Source organism: Anser brachyrhynchus (genome assembly GCF_964034855.1).
Source record: "Anser brachyrhynchus genome assembly, chromosome: 2".
Classification (NCBI taxonomy): Eukaryota; Metazoa; Chordata; class Aves; order Anseriformes; family Anatidae; genus Anser; species Anser brachyrhynchus.
Window position 1 is genome coordinate 121,956,840 of NC_137695.1, and position 16,120 is coordinate 121,972,959.

The 16,120-nt window shown below is 39.4% G+C and overlaps 1 protein-coding gene across 7 annotated transcripts in view; it reads right to left on the reverse strand.

The window, feature by feature from the left end:
- Positions 1-4,808: 4,808 nt before the first annotated feature.
- TOX (thymocyte selection associated high mobility group box) overlaps positions 4,809-16,120 on the reverse strand; it is a 221,339-nt gene continuing 210,027 nt past the window's right edge. For all 7 annotated transcript variants that reach the window (XM_080578982.1, XM_080578987.1, XM_080578983.1 and 4 more), the window contains 2 exons: positions 8,093-8,244; positions 4,809-5,909 (listed from right to left, as the gene is read on the reverse strand). In XM_080578982.1, coding sequence (XP_080435108.1) covers positions 5,873-5,909; positions 8,093-8,244 — 189 coding nt within the window. In that variant the 3' untranslated portion in view covers positions 4,809-5,872. The remainder of the gene's footprint in view (positions 5,910-8,092; positions 8,245-16,120) is intronic.

Genomic DNA, 16,120 nt, shown 5'->3' on the forward strand with positions numbered 1-16,120 from the left:
TTGGAAAGACCTGGGGCTTCTTTACTTCCACTGAAACTCTAGATTGACTCTAGATTTCTAAGTGTGAAAAGCCTGAATATTCACCAGAGGTTTTCTTTTTATTTCATTTATTTATTTATTTATTTATTTATGTTCCCCATATATTGGAGCTATACAGATTGTAAGGCAAAACTTCTTAGAAAGCCACTTTAGAGCAAGCGCTGAAATGTACAATTCTTGGAGCCTTCAGAGACTTCTGTATTACAAAATGTGTGCCTAGCCTGCTGTGAAGCAGTGGAATATCCTCCACTCCTCAATTTGACCTAGCCAAAATACATATTTTACAAAGGTATCCATCCTCGATCTAATGTCTTTTTTAAAAGAAGTTGTGCATGCACTGTTCTACTTGGTTATTCCAGAGTTAAAAGGAAAAGTACTTTGTTTTCCATTCTGAATTATTTTCTGACCTAAACTTCCAGCCTCTGGACATTGCTGTGAATCCTCTGGTCCTGCCTGCTGTGTGCATTCAACATCTCCCATCCACATCCTCACCATTCAGCTGGCCGGCAGTCTGGAAAACGCTGATGTTCTAAGGGTTACTGGATTACGATTGCTCTCTGCAAACAAAATTCACATCTGTTCTGACAACTTATTTCAGCCTGATGCAACTTGAAAAGGTCGAGATTAATCCCAGAAAATCAGCCTTCTATTGGAAAGGCCAAATCAACTTTAATTGTAACACATGGCTATTTGTATTGGCGTTTAGCTGCGGCCGTTTATCCTTCTTTCTACTGGTATTATTTGTTTCTGAACCAGCTACTAAAGCCTACAGTAAAAGTCGAACTGTTTTAAGTAACATAACAAAAACAACAGCTGACATCTTTCCTTTTACAGGTTCCCATTGACCCAGGGTATTTTGGGTGTATGGCTTTTACGACTTTTGTTTATCAGCAGGGGGAACAAAAAAAAAATCACAGAAGAAAACGTTGGCTCATTTTAGGATGATTAATGTTGCCTACTGTACTTGCACACATCCTCTTCGTGTGTTGGCTTGATGCATTACAGCCTGCCGAGCGCGTGCAGCGCCCGGGGGGATGAACCGCTCCTTCTGCAGCCCTGCCCCTCACGAAACTTTGTCGGCAGGTGCTCGGGGGTTTAAATCCCCTCTGCCACACCGCAGTCGCAAGATGTGGTTTTGTGACTCGCTGCAGCCCCCTCCCAACGCACGCGGGGCCGGCCAGCGCAGCACCCCTCTAACCAGCCTGCCGCCTTCCGCTGGCTGCTATCAGCCCAGCCATCAAGCCATAAACTGACATTTGAGCTTTCAGGGCCCCTGAAAAGTGACAGGATGAGAGAGACTCATTTGGCAATACTTTGCTCTTGCTGTTTGGCCTGGAGGAAGATACTCAAAGTGGTAAGATTTTTTAGCAACAGCTGGCAAGCACCCGGGTGTGAGCCTGATTTTCAGACATGACAGGCACTTACAGGAATGTTGCCAGATACAGCTGTTTAAAAGCCTTAATAAACAGCAAGTCAATACTAATCTTTGCCAAATTAATCTTTTCCTTGACAGCCCATCAGAGCAATTATGCTCAGACTCGTTGTAAACACGCAATTGTCAGAGGGTAAGGATCTTCTCTGCAGCACACTGTGTTTTTTTTTTTTTCTCACAGAGCTTGTTTTCAAAATAGGAAGGTTTCCTTTTCTTCTCCCCTTCCTCTCTTTTTCTCTCCTGTTTTATTTTCTAGCCAATTACATGTTTGCCAGCTTGGTATTAGCCTGAATGAGATTTCTTTGTAAAGTGTCTGTCGCAGCAAGCCCTTAATAGAATGTGAAATGATGACAGTCGCAGGATCCATGCAGATGCACATTTGCTAGTAGGTTTCTCTAATTAGGCAGTAACTGTGACAGACTCTGAAATGTTACAAGTCATTGTTCTCACTTGTCCCCTTGTCAATGGAATAAGAAGTACATTTGAGTTGTGATTTAATGCGGTGCTGGGTAATAATAAAATACATGACTTTGCAAAGGAAAGCAAATGCTGTCTGAGAGACCTGACTTGAAGCAAGAGCTCGTGTTCTCTGAGGTGCTGAGCATCTTGTGCAGCACTGCTAACACTCTCATACTCCTATACACACAAAATAATATTCCATTTAAATGTAAAAAGACTCGAGGATGCCATATAAATAATTAACCAGGTAATGGCTCTATATCTATCTATATCAATACCTTTTTATCAAGGGGAGTTCTGGGGAGTGACTCCCTGTATTGGTTACATACAGCTCTTTAGCTATTTCTCAGACTGTGTGTAGAGTAAGGGTTTTGACTACTCTGTGTCCCCAGAGCATGGAAAGAGATCTCCATGGATCTGCCATGTTTACAGAATCATGTAAGAAATAGGCAGATGCAGCCTTGGAGATGGTAGCTGAGGTTGGGATGAAGTCTCAGAAGGTTGTGGAAGGTGATAAGCCTGTCTCTTACCTTCCAGTAATGAGCTCTTTTATTGCAAGATTTCCTGTTTACAGAGGAGCCTCACAGGGAATATTTGGCAGATTTGCCACTGGAATCAGGAAATGGTGTTTGGTGAGGGAGAGAGAGGCAGGCATGAATACATTAAGTTTCATTGTGAATGGCTTAGGCCCTCCATGAATACATTAATTGCTTACTGCCTGTGGATGAATGTAGGGGGAAAAATGCTACAGCAAGTCCTTTTAAAGAGCCTCTTTGGGTCAGAGGTAGCAGCTGGATGCGATGCTTGAACCTCTGTGAGTCGGGTGAGAGACCAGGACTCACATCACCAGAACAGAGCACTCCGAGATCAGCAGCAAACTCAAAGAGCTCTTTTCCTTTTCAAAACTTCTGCTTACCTTGGTGCAAGCAGACAGAATTTAAATCCACTGGAGTGCTTATGTTCCTAACCTTGCATTTCACCTACCAGTTTTTAAAAATCTTCAGGAAAACAAACAAACAAACAAACAAAACCAACAAACGAACAAACAAAAATAGTTTCAATTAATGGAAGATATTATTTCTCTTGGTTTCTATCATTTTGACGGATGTCTTTATTGTATTTTTTGCTGTTACTATGTTGCTTCAGTGTGTAGGTTGTTTTGTTCCTGTGTGCTGTCTCATTATCATCTTTATGACAGATGGTGACTTACAACCAGTAGCTTGGGTATATGTATTACTGTGGTGCCTAAGCCAAAGTGCTATAGCAAAGGATGGTGCCTATCTTCATCAGCTCCAGTGGAGTTTCGCCTGCTTGCAGAAGAACCTCAACTTTTTGGGCTCCACTTATCAACAATTTGTACCTGTTGATATGCAGCTGAAAACAAAGAGCAGATTGCCCTTGGGCCAGCAACCATTGCTTTTTCCTAAGGTTGGACATGAAGAACTGACATTTATGCATCAGAGTTGGACCTCTCCTTTGGAACGAAGTGGCTTCAGTATTACCCAAAGCAAAGGTGCTGCTCTTCCAGCACAGCTGGATCACAGGAACAGAGCCCAGGCGCAGAACCGCACTCAAATCCCAGGACTGGTAAAGGCGCTGTGCGGTAAACACACGGCAGGTTTCCGTTCTTACAGAACAAGAGACATCAACTAGCAAGAGATTCGTACAGAATAAGTATTTTATTCATGATGTATTTTTTCTTTTATTTACATTAAAGTTTTCTTGTATTTTGAACTCTGCTTGGATATCGAAATTAACAACTTTATGTGACTGCACACCTGCTCTAAAAGAAATGGAGATAACACAGTTCTTTTCTGTAAAAGAAAAAAGAAAACTGCCTGTCAAAATCAAAGCTGATTTTTCTCATCCCAATAATTATCTTCTCACTTTGGAATTAATATGAGTGGAAAATGTAGTTTACTGTAATATAATAAATAGAAGACATTGGGTAATTAGTAGTGCTGGTATATTTCTAAAGTACTAAACAGACAAACAATAAACTGTGAATTTAATCACGAGTTCTCATACAGTTTCAAGACAGAAAAATTAGAGCTCTCAGCTACAGTCATCTGAGTAATCACATCTGATCTGCATTATTTATTAGTTATTACATGCCAAGTGATTTCAACTGTACATTGCCTGAAATCATTCCAAAGCAAGCATACCTTTGTTTCTGTTTTGTTTTCTATAAAAATCAATGGCATTGCATAAGTTGTATTTATTCTGAGCTGCTTTCTCTATTTCACACAGACAATATGAATCAGTGGTACTCTCTATTACTCTGACAGGCGTCTGGGATGAAATCCTCCAGAAAAACATTTTCAGATCTATCCCTGAAGAAAAACATTGACAAAATGCCTTTTTTTTTTTCTTTTTTTTTTTTTTTTGACTTTTTAAATCCCTTTCCTTATGGCTATTGAACTTACCTTTCACTTTAGTATGTATTTGTGATACACTCCCTAAGACTCTGTAGGAACTTTTGAATGTATAATAAAATGTTTGAAGCATATTTGGTAATATTTCTGTTGGTAATATTTCTATTCCATTTGACTAATCAACAAAAACTGATGAATTTTCAAGAAGCGTCATTGTGTAGTTTTATTTAGTTACTTTTGTTGGTTCAACTCTTGGTTTTGGGCAACTTCTTACTACAATACTTTAAAAAGGGAATTACTTAAAAGTACTTTTTTTTTTTTTCCCCTTAGCAACCAAAGAAATACAGAAATAAGTATTGGTTACCTTCATTTTCTGCCAGAAAAGCAGGTTTGGTGTTATATATGTCACTGTAAAAACTAAATAAAGTATTCACATCAGTTGTGAACAATTTGTGCCAGCAAAAGTTAAAGCGTCAAAGAAACCTCTTTAAAATGCTAACAAATTTACTTACAAACACCTATATTTATTATTTCATAAATAGGCGCAACAGGTTCCATAAAAAAAGATTAAATACAGACACAGTATGAAGAAACAATAATACATAGCCATATGCAAAGGTTATAATTTAGCTGTCTCCAATCTGTTTCTGCATCTAATAAAATAACAGGTAAGCATTTGGCAGTTTTATACATAAAAGGACTTAAATGACATTTACTAACCAGTACACATAAAGTGATTTTTTTTCTTTTTAAAAAAAAGAAGCATTTTTAGGCAGTACAAAATAAATGTGTTTGCTCTTTATCAACACTGTTTTTTCCCCTAGTTTTTGTGTTTATTTCACGAGACGAAGCCAATATTTTTAATTAATATCTCTTGGGAATATTTTACTTTTTTCTCCAAATACTTTGAAAATATAGAACTATTAGTCAGTTGTTTAAAAATGAAGTAAAAATATGAATGTTTGCCAATTTAACCCTTTTTTTGAAATCAATAAACTGGAATGAGCCAGTTTCAATTACAATTAGCTACAAAAACATTCACATTTTATACTCTAGGAGAGTGTAACATAGATGCTATTTACAAACTTGCTATGACTGCTACATCAAGCCATTTAAAAAGTCTTTAGTAGTTTCATATAAACACCCATTATGAAAAACCAATGGAAAATCCAGGACTTTTATCCGAGACATCTACAGTTGCTAAGGCAGTTACTATCGCAGCACTTCACAGCAAAAAACAACATAAAATCTGAATGGTCCAAGTTTCCTTCAGGGAAGAAGAAAAGCAATGTCCGTTAAAGGATCTCAGGGTGGGGGTGGAAAGGGGAAAGAAAGAAAGAAACAAAAATGCGGGGAGGGAAAAAAAGAAAAAAAAAAAGAAAGAAAAAGAAAAAAAGAAGCAAGACTATTTTTTCCAGAGTGGGTGACCCACAAGCTCAAATAGTCCTAAGTGCTTAGCAACTTGTATTTTCTAATAAAATGCAGAACTGCCTTGACTGCATAAAGCAATCCATGATGAAAAGACTTCCCTGCATTCCTCAGTGGAAAGGAGAGGTGTTTCAGATTTTCAGGTAAGGTAGAGTGCTTTGTCCCTCTGCATGCCCCTGTTCAAAGGGAAAAAGAACAAATGTGATTTTTAAATTTGTCAAATTTGTAGTCCTTTTCTTTCCTCTATAAACCACACAACCCTACTGTGTCATTAATTCCAAGCATATCACAGAAGTACAGCTGTATTACCAAGGTAATAATACCAAAAATAAGAAAAACCTTACTGCTATAGTGGCATATAGAAACCCAGAGGCCACATCTGGGTCTAAACTGAATAGGAGGGGACATGGGTTTAAGCACTGTTTTGGGATCACCTGTGCTAGTGGGTTGGTAGTATTGATGGTCCCTCACTCACAAGCTGCATAGTTTTGTCACACGAGAGTTTAGCACAGCTCTAGGGACCTTACTGCATAAGCACCCTTTCTGTAGAAGGCAGGAGAGGTTAGTTCCATGAGCATAGGCGCCAGCCAGCTCTCTCTGGCCTGTTTTATTTATTAGTCCAGGCATAGCCAAAATGCACCGTGTTGGCAGTTTCAGGTAAGCGTGAGCAAAGGAGCACCAGATGGTTCTAACAGAGCCCAGCTCAACTAACTTTTGCAGGCTCTGTGGGAGACCTTCCACCAATGCACCATCCAGCACACTTTTACAGTCTGTTCTTGCCAGGGTTCGTCTTTGGATGAAACATACCAACTCAGAGCAAAAAGGAATCATTTACCAGTTTATAACCTGGAACAGTCTGTACAAGTCAGAAAAAAGTATATCATTTAAAGTAGAAGTATCACTGACAGGGCTTGGTTCACAGTGCAGAGATTTTCTGGGGGAGAGGCTTTGCTCTTCAACTCCTGTTTCCTTGCCAAAACCCAGGCACCAGTTCTGTTCTTCCACAGCTCTACAGCTTACTTGGTTTGGAGTCCAGGATTAGCACAGAGCATAAATTGCACTGGCATAGCAAAGACATGCTAAGTCCTTGCACACAGATTCACAGACACACATCTACACAGCACGCATACAGAGCCTGCTCAGAGAAAGGTTTTGCCGATGGGAGTTACGCTCACTGGGCACCTAGAGGACACTGCTGGCAATGATCTCACGTTGTTTTTTTGAGGAGACCAGAAATCAAACCCAGAGGTGGTTATGGCCTGTTGGTAGGGCTCCTGCAAAGGTCTGCAGCACCGATCAATGCATTTGGGTGATACAGCACAAAAGTGAGACCGTTCTGCTGAACATATGGGCAAGTCTCAGGGCAAAAGCACTAGTTATGGGAGAAGAGCGAGGCCATTGTGCAGACTAGTTAAAGTATGCCTCAGTGTCAGTAAGTTTTGGTCTGGATGTTTTTCTGAACAGGTAACCAGAAAAAGATTTTTCTTTTTTTCAGTTTAGTTGCAGAAATACTTTAAAACAGTAACACAAGTGCAACTCTGAGTTTGAGTAATGCAATGGTTGAAACTGGTCTTTAGTTCTGCTTTGGGTTCAATTACTTTGGCAGTAACCAAGAGCTTTTATCTGCCTGTGTCTTTGGTATTCGTGCCAAGGTCAAGAGGAGGTCAGGCTGGTGGACGTGTTCACAAGGCACATCTATTATCTAAAGCTCAGAAGAGATCTTCTGCTCAGGGCCTAAAAAGTTTCCAGGAAGCTCCTGATATAGCACTATGACTCCACAAAAACAAGGCTGCTGAGGAGCTGGGGCTTTGAAGGAGCTACTAACCGTCTGGCAGGGGCACAGAACTCCTACACATACGGTGTTTTGTTTCTGGTAACAGTTATGTAACCTTCACATCATTCCCTTCCATGTAACTTGTATCCCATGCATTACCTCTGGGTCTCACTGACATTGGTTCCCATGACCCAAACCAGATGTTTTCACTGGCAGCAAGCTCTCCTCATCAATGGAATATTTGGAGAAAACAGTTCATGCCATTTGCCTCTTAAGTAGGGGGGCAGTGATCTTACTAGTTCTTTCCTACACCTTTTCCCTAAGATTTCAGTTCTGTTTTTCTAATGAATGGAAGCTCTCAAAGTCCAAAAAATATGTGGTGCATTAAGGCGACAAAAATTTCCGATAAATGTATGTATTTAAAACTTATTATCCCACAGTAGTCTAACTACTCGACAAATACAGCGTCATCACAGGTGCACTTCTGAAATAGTGTAGGGAAACAGGCAACAAAGATGTTTTCACTGTTAGATACTTGTGTCATGAATGTTGCTCAACACAAGGTGGCATTCACTGGCTGCTTACCCATTACTGCAGTAGTCATTATTCCAGTCCACAGTCTGTGCTGGAGGATTTCTGCACCCTGAACGAACATACTCCATTGCTTGGGTAACAACTTGTGCAGCTGTTGATGTTGGATTGATGATATTCTGATAATCAGGCTGAAGAGTAAATCCCTAGAAGAGAGAGAAAGTGCATTACGATGCATGGAAACTAAGCAACAGGTTCTGTACATAAAATAAAAATAAAAAGAAGGTGTGTACTACAAAACAGTAGAAGCCTTCCCCCCTTCCCCCCCCCCTTTTTTTTTCTAGGTATACTTCAAGTTCTCAAGCTTAAAAAAGGAGAAAAAGTGTACATTCTTTCTACATTTTAAAATCTTTGGTTTGAGAAATAAAATAGCACCAAGTTGGTGTTAGCTATTACACAATCACAGGATAGAACTAAAAGGGAAAACAACTCAAAACCAAGAGAACAACTTAATCAACACTGGGGCACAAAGGTCTGCTTGCTCCTTAGAGGTTCCATTTAGATTGGACGTAAGGACACAAACTAGTCGTTAATTCCTAGAATATGCAACAGAATCTTTTTGAAGGATGTAGGCAGCAGGTGGCTGACTGTTTTATTAGACTACACCTATTCACATATTGTTCTCAAAACCCTCTTTCTTCATTCAGTCACAAAGAGACCATCTGCTGCTTCTTTTATTTGTACTTCTCTCTCAACTAAACAGAAATTCAACCAAAGCTTTTTAACAGTTGTTGGACTAATGTAGTGAAAGTAGCACAGAATAACTTACTTTTTGAAACCAAGAGGACAAGAAAAAATGTGGAAGTTACAAAGGGACATCTGACCTGCTCCCTAAAATATCTGTCATATCAGAAATCGTAACAATTTTTAGGTTGTTTGATATATTAGGATATATCAGTTAAAATACTGTATTTCAAAACCAGGAGAAATTTCAAGGTTAGTATGCACTGCCATAGCGTACCTGGCTCAGCCTATATAAATGTACATCATGTTCCTGTAAAGTTAGAAGAACTACATTGGGTAAAAGTATGTGAATGCTGTACAAAAGCAACTGATATCTGCTGGAAAAAAAATTAATAATAATAATAAAAAGCATACAATTCCCAGCCAAGTTAATAGGATCTGTAGTTTTTAAATCACACACGGAACTTGATGCAAAATACCTAGTTTGAAGATCCACTTCTGGTCAAAGTCCACATATAGAATAGATAGGCTTAAAGCTCATAGCTTTAAATTTGAAAAGTTAGTGGCTTATGTGTGATTACTTCATAGACACTGTCATCGTGAAGACGGGAATTTTGGGTAGAGCTGTCTTCAGCTGCAGATTTAACAACTCAGCCACGTTACCTTTAAACAAGATAAATGAGGACTCTCAGTTTCCACCTGCCACCCTCACATCTCCAAAAAGAGCTTCCTTCAAATATAAAATGTCGCTTCCTTCAAATATTAAATGTCACTTCCTTCTTCACATCCTTCCTTCATGTTGTATTCTTCTTGCTCTGCCCATCCTGACCACAGATTTTAGCTTAGGCCATAAATGAATCATAGAATCATAGAATATCCCAAGTTGGAAGGGACCCACAAGGATCATTGGGTCCAACTCCTGGCTCCACACGGAATCACCCAAAAATTAGACCATGTGTCTGAGAGTGTTGTCCAAACATTTCTTGAACTTCAACGAGCTCAGTGCAGTGACCACTTCCCTGGGGAGCCTGTTCACTTCCCCTGGAAGCCTGTTCAAATATGAACACAACTTCCTTCTATAGTCTCTTCCATATGGAGAAGGGAGTCACACCTCAGTGCCTTAAATGCTCTTGGAAGCCTCACTTTATCCCTGATGATGCCAAGAAATAGATCATTAGCAGTGGGCAAGTTCATGAGCTGAATCTAGCATCTAGTTGTAATGTAGCTTATATGCTGCCCTGCTAATAAGATAAAATAAAATGCACTCATCATGACTGTTACCACCACGCTCTGTGCACAGCCTTTTCACTAGGCTGCAAACCTGCACATCGGGATGCAAAACCCATGCCTGCAATGAATCCAAAGGAAACTGTAACTGAGCAGACTTCACAATGACTTTAATTGAGGTTTTGTGTAATTACAAGGCAGAAAAATTGGGTTTGTATATCCCTGTCATAATTTTTATGCAAAACATTACCCATAAGCCCTTTTAAATTTAGCTGCAAGAGGAAACTAGCCACAGAAACACATTCTGCCCGCAGGCATTTGAGTTTACCTTTGGTAGCAGAGCCCCTGTGCGATCTTTTATCATTCTTCAGGAAAACCAACCATCTATGCAAGAAAAACACTAAATGTGGCTACTACCTGAGCAGTGCTGTAGAGAAGGATGCAAGTGACCAGGTACAGAAGCTCACATACTCTTTCAGCAAGAATAAACTGTTTTCCAAGTGCGAAGGCAGGAACATGAGTGCAATAGCATTTCTGGATAAAGAAATAGCTTAGATGTGGGAGGATGGTCCCCTGGTAAAAATGCCAGCCTGGTACCGGGTGGGGACTTATCTTATTCTTGTCCTTTCTTGGGTTGTCTGTGTAACCAGAGCCAACTCTCTTTGGCTGTCCTCCAGCAAAGAATGCTCTTGGACTGGATTGATACCTCTTGTGCTAAGGTTAGGGCCACAAACATGAGCTTTATTCTCCTATCTACAAAACAAGGAGTAACACCATTCTTATCTTGCATCCATTTTAGTTTATGATTGCCTGGGATTGGGCTTGTTCTTCAAGATGTGCTCATGGAATACATTTTAAAGCAGTACAAAGGTATCTGAGCCACCTCCAGTTTGGGACCAGCACACACCAACCCCATGGACCACACAGGCACGTTGACACCTGGGCCCACTCTGGGCTCTCTGCAGCCATGGTTTTAATGCTGCTGAGAGGCAGCACCCAGCACCATCCTGCACTGAGCCTGGCAGAGGGCTACCAGCAACAGAAATAATGAGGCAGGTGTTGGAGAGTGTGCTTCTTAAGGCAAAGTAATTTAAGAAACCTGAACGCAATATGAAGGACCAATAATCTATGATCATGTGTAAAATGTACACAATCATTACTTCAGCTTTTTCATCCGCAGAAAAAAAGCTCTGGAAATATAGATTTGTACAACAGAGGGAGACAGCCTTGTACCAGGCTTGTAGTAAATATTTGTGTATTATTTATGGAAGCCCTTAACAAACAATGATGAAATAAAAAGTGCTCAGAAAATGAGTGCTTCGAGGTCTAATTAAACAATGGTGAATGTTTTTGCATTGTAATGCTTAAGAGAAAATCACCAACTGTTTTGCAACATGCCTAGAATTTTAAATTTCATTTTCTTGTTCCAGATTGAAATAAAAATAGGGAACTTGATAAAGATTAATTCGATGTCAGGAGGGACATTTGCTCTTTAATTAGATTTCTGTAGCCCTAGCAGTTTTGCTGTGCCACTGTAGCAAGTCCTAAAAAGCCTGCAGCAGAACTAAACAGTGATCCTCATCTCCACACTTTACTGGGAACTAATTTCATTTCCTGCCTGTCTGGAGAGGTATTTTCAACAGGCATCAATGTTTTTGTCTTCACAACTGATTTATTCATCAATCTCAATGTGATATTTTAAACCTTTAAATTACATCCAAATCCTAAAGCATCTGTTTATTACACAAGGAAATTGAAAATCTGTCTGTGTGATATCATACAAAGATTTTTCCTTAAGGTTATAAAGGAAGTTGACAGATATTAATGATTTTTTTTTTTTCTCTTGACCTCATTCGAAGACAAAGCATAACAAAAAAGAGGAAGAAATCTGGACAAATACAGCAGGTTCCTGAGTTTACTGTATATAATATATACCAGAAAAAATGAGGCTATTATTTTTGGCAGGCTATGCAATCATCTTGCTGTATACATTTATTTTCTAAAGGAAAAGAAACACGCAAAAGTAGACTGAAATAAGTTATTATTTTTAAAAATAAAAAAATAAAATGTGACATACATTAATCTTCTGCCTTTTTGTTATGCATACACTTGCAGCCATGGTTACTAGACGTTAAGTAAACAGTTTTGCTTGCTCTATCTATGAACCAAAGTGGGACAGAAATTGTGATGGGGCCCACCATGCCACATTGCTTGGGTGAAGGATTTTAAGTAAGGAAGGAGATGCTTCCAATAGGGCTACTAAAAAGGGTTCCTTAAGAAGGACTGGGAATATTTGGGAGGGAGTGAATCCTTGGTCTCATCCCTCTCCACACGGAACAGCACAGTGCAACAGGCAGGAGAATGGGGTATGCTCAGAAAGAATTGTGTATGTCTGTGTGAAAAGAACAACTTTTCAAAAAGAAAAGAGGTTGCAGCTTCAAATGCTGTTTTACCCTGAACTTCAAGAGAAATTGGTGATTTGAATAACAATGCTGAAGAGTCAGATCACCTAATCCCAACTAAGTAAAAATTAAACATCATGTCAAACCTAAGAAACAGACCGAAGAGAAGCAACGCAGTATCAGTTAAAAAAATAAACTTCTAAGATGCTCATACGAGCATTTAATGTAAAAAAGTCCCACTCTTCCAATGTACGATGATTCTTTTGGTCTGTCAAAAGTGGATGAAAGAAAAACTGTTGCACAGGGGATTTGGACTTCAGCAAAGAAAAACTTTAACACAACTCCTGCTAACAATATTTAAGAAAAATATAGTATAATTTAGAATTAGAAGTTAAATATCATCAAAAGCAGGATCTAATTTAAATCTAACTATGAGAATAGGTCTAAAAGGTCATTTTTACAGTATAAAGGTTTAACACTGAGCACCCCAACACTGAGGTTTAAATGAGCACCCCAAAAGTCTGCAATAGTGCCCATGTAGTTTAATTTTTTCATTAGCTGTTTTGAAAACAGAATAGAGAAAGAATAGAGAAAAAAATAGTCTATTTTTTGGAAACTACAGAAAAATTATTTAGATAAACTCTGGAAGATTGTTTAAAGGAAATCAAAAAAGATTTAATAATGCCAGGCATATGAACAATGAACTAATACATAAATTTAACATTGTCATGTGTAGTTTAGAAAAATTTGGATGTATTGCATCAGCTGCATAATCCATAGAATTAATTGATTTTAAAATAACAGAAACTGTGCAGTCACTGAGGATTTTTGGCTACCAAAACTTCTGATCTTCTTGATGTTCTGCAGTTTTTGTGGAATCCTTGAGGAAACCGTCCTTCTCCAGTTGGCAGTCTCTCCTAGTTTGGCAGCTGCACACATGCAGGCAAGGGCTGTTGGAAGTGGAGGAGTACGTGCTGTTCCCTGCAGAGCTGATGAAGATCAACTCATTGTCCTTGCAGCAGTGTGGGCAGGACTCACTCCCCAGGTCAGCACTTCTTATCAGTCCCTCCCCAAAGTTATACACAGAAGAAGAGTTTGTGGATTTCATGCACTGTGGTTTTGAAGAACTGTTTCTCTGCCTGCCAGGACTGCATTCTGGATCTGTACGTGATTTTTGCTGGAGCTGGCAGTCCTTCAGACATGCTACAAGCAGGTCTTTGATAAGAACCATCCTCCCTCTCCTTGAGAAAACAAGTAATCAAATCTCCCACAGCCACACTGTGAAAGCAGGGATCTGTAGACAGCAAGGTTTCTGAGAGTGTGCTACTATTGAGTGGCACACCAGTAAGCCACAAACTGTTTCGGAGATGGATATTTGGAAAACAAAACAAAACAAAAAGAGAGAGAGAAAAAAAAAAATAGGAATTTGCTATTGGTACGAACTGTGGTTGCTCCTTCTAATGTATCTACAGCCCAGCTGTGGTCTGCACTGGTGCTGTCCCACCAGATGAGTCTGCAAGCAGCTCCAGTAGAAGGCTGCTAGGAAGCTGTTGATAGTCTCATCCCTCTCTTGTCTATTAAGCTTCACACTACAGTGTGACATGAGAAAATTTACCTTGCTGCTTCGTCAAGTGTGTTAGTCTGTTTGGCATAAGCAGTGGTGAGGTGTCTGTAAAGGAAAATGTCTCCTGTCACAAGTAATGTTGCAGGAAGTGGGATGTTAATTAGTTTCTGTTCTTGCTGCTTACATACATTGGATGATTACTGGAGTCTTTGGAAAAGTCTTAGGGCAACCACACCTTTAGTGTGGAGGAAATCAAGCAGCTGAGGGAAGATGAACTGAAAAAAATGTTGAATTACGTGCAACTGTTACTTCTTTATCAGACTACATATCCTCCCATTCTCCTTTGTTGTCTTTTTGCGTAGCAGAGTGGCCTACACTGTGCTGCTGGGGACCGAGCCTCATGCTGAGAGTCTTCCCTCACTCCTTGCTGTGGGCTGGCCATACAGGGCAGTGTACGCCTCTCCTCTGCCATCATTGATGCTGACTCTGTGCTGCCATCATCGTACCGTGGCTCGTTTGGAGGGCTCATCTGCCTTTTCCACTATGTCTTGGCCTCCTTTACATGCTCTGTGATCAGCACAACGTTTGCTCAGTTTCAAGCAGAGTGGAGATCAAAGTTCCTTGGCATATGAGGCCTTCACTTTCAACTTAGTTTCTTGTATTTAGTGCTCTAATGCCGTACAAAATACTGGGGACTGTGTTTTTTACCATTTCTTGACTAGAAAGAGTCATACCTAAGAAACTAGATAGGGTACCACTGTTGCAGCATGAGGCAAACTGTGATGGGGGTTGTACACCTGCTGCTTTACAGACTAACATAATTTTTGTCTTTGCCAGCATCATTCTTTAAAGGAAATCAATTTAAAAATTGTGCAAACTATTGTATGTTAAAAATCAAAACAAAACAAAAAAAAAACAACATATGAGACCATGAAATACATATTACAAATATTCCGTAGTGAAATTACATAGATTTTCCAGAGCTCAAAAACTGTATTGCTTTCAAAAAAAGTGGGGTCATAAGACATCCAAACCGGCTTGCAGATGTTTCAAGGTGCTTAAGAGAAATGTAGTTAAGATTGGCAGTGTAACATTTCAGCAGGTAATAAGCACCTGTCACCTTGGGCGAAGCTCAGAAATATCTCACTTCGGATGCTTCATTATAAACATCAGCCTTTCTGACTAAGCAATTCAGTAGAAGTATTTAAGCTAACCACTAAGGAATTTAACAGTGGGGAGGCTGCAACACAAAGGTACAATATTTCTTACTTTACTGTACTTGTACTTAGTAAAGCAATATATGTAGCATGGTACAGTAAAGCAAAATATGCAGCATGGTACTGGTCTGCAAACTGACTTCTAGAAACCTGTTTTCTACAACTTAGTTCCCTGTGTTTTCTCTTAAACTAGAAATAACTAGGCTGCATACAACACATCCCACTGATAAGTGAAATTACTCTCAAGCCATTAAGATACACACCTTATGTTACAAGCATGCAACTTGGTAAAGTAAAACATCAGAAGATTCACATTATCTAACCTTTTGTGTGTGTGTGGGGGGGGTACATAATGTTTGATATAATGATTTAATATAACTCCTAAATGTTTAGATTCATACAAAAATGGTGACGAATGTTGTACATGTACATAGTCAGAGAGACACGAAATCCTTAAAAGTATCTAACATCTGCATTCCATCTTTTGCTAGCCATTACAGTACTATTCATTCAATAATTAAAGCCAGATTTTCAATTCTGTTCTGTAAATTATGACTATCGATGATTCTGGAAAAGACATAACGGGTTTGATCTTCTGCTGCTCTGCATTGGACAAGTAATGTGTATCTGAGCTTGGCATAAAATGTTTGATTCTAATTTGTTGGAAGACTGAATCATTTCACAATTAAAACTTGCTCACATGTAACCATGCAGTCTCAACAGGCTGCTGTCACAGATGTCGTCCTTCATACTAGGTCACCAACCAGGCTATTGCACTGGGTCTTTTTCCATTGCTTTGTCTCTCACTGCTCAGAGCCTTCAGTTCCATCAGGACTGCATCAGGTTTATGATCACCAGACAGACACTCCTAGCTTATTTGTCTAGGACTTCTCCCTAGCTACTTCTAGCTGCCCAAGTTTGGGGTTAA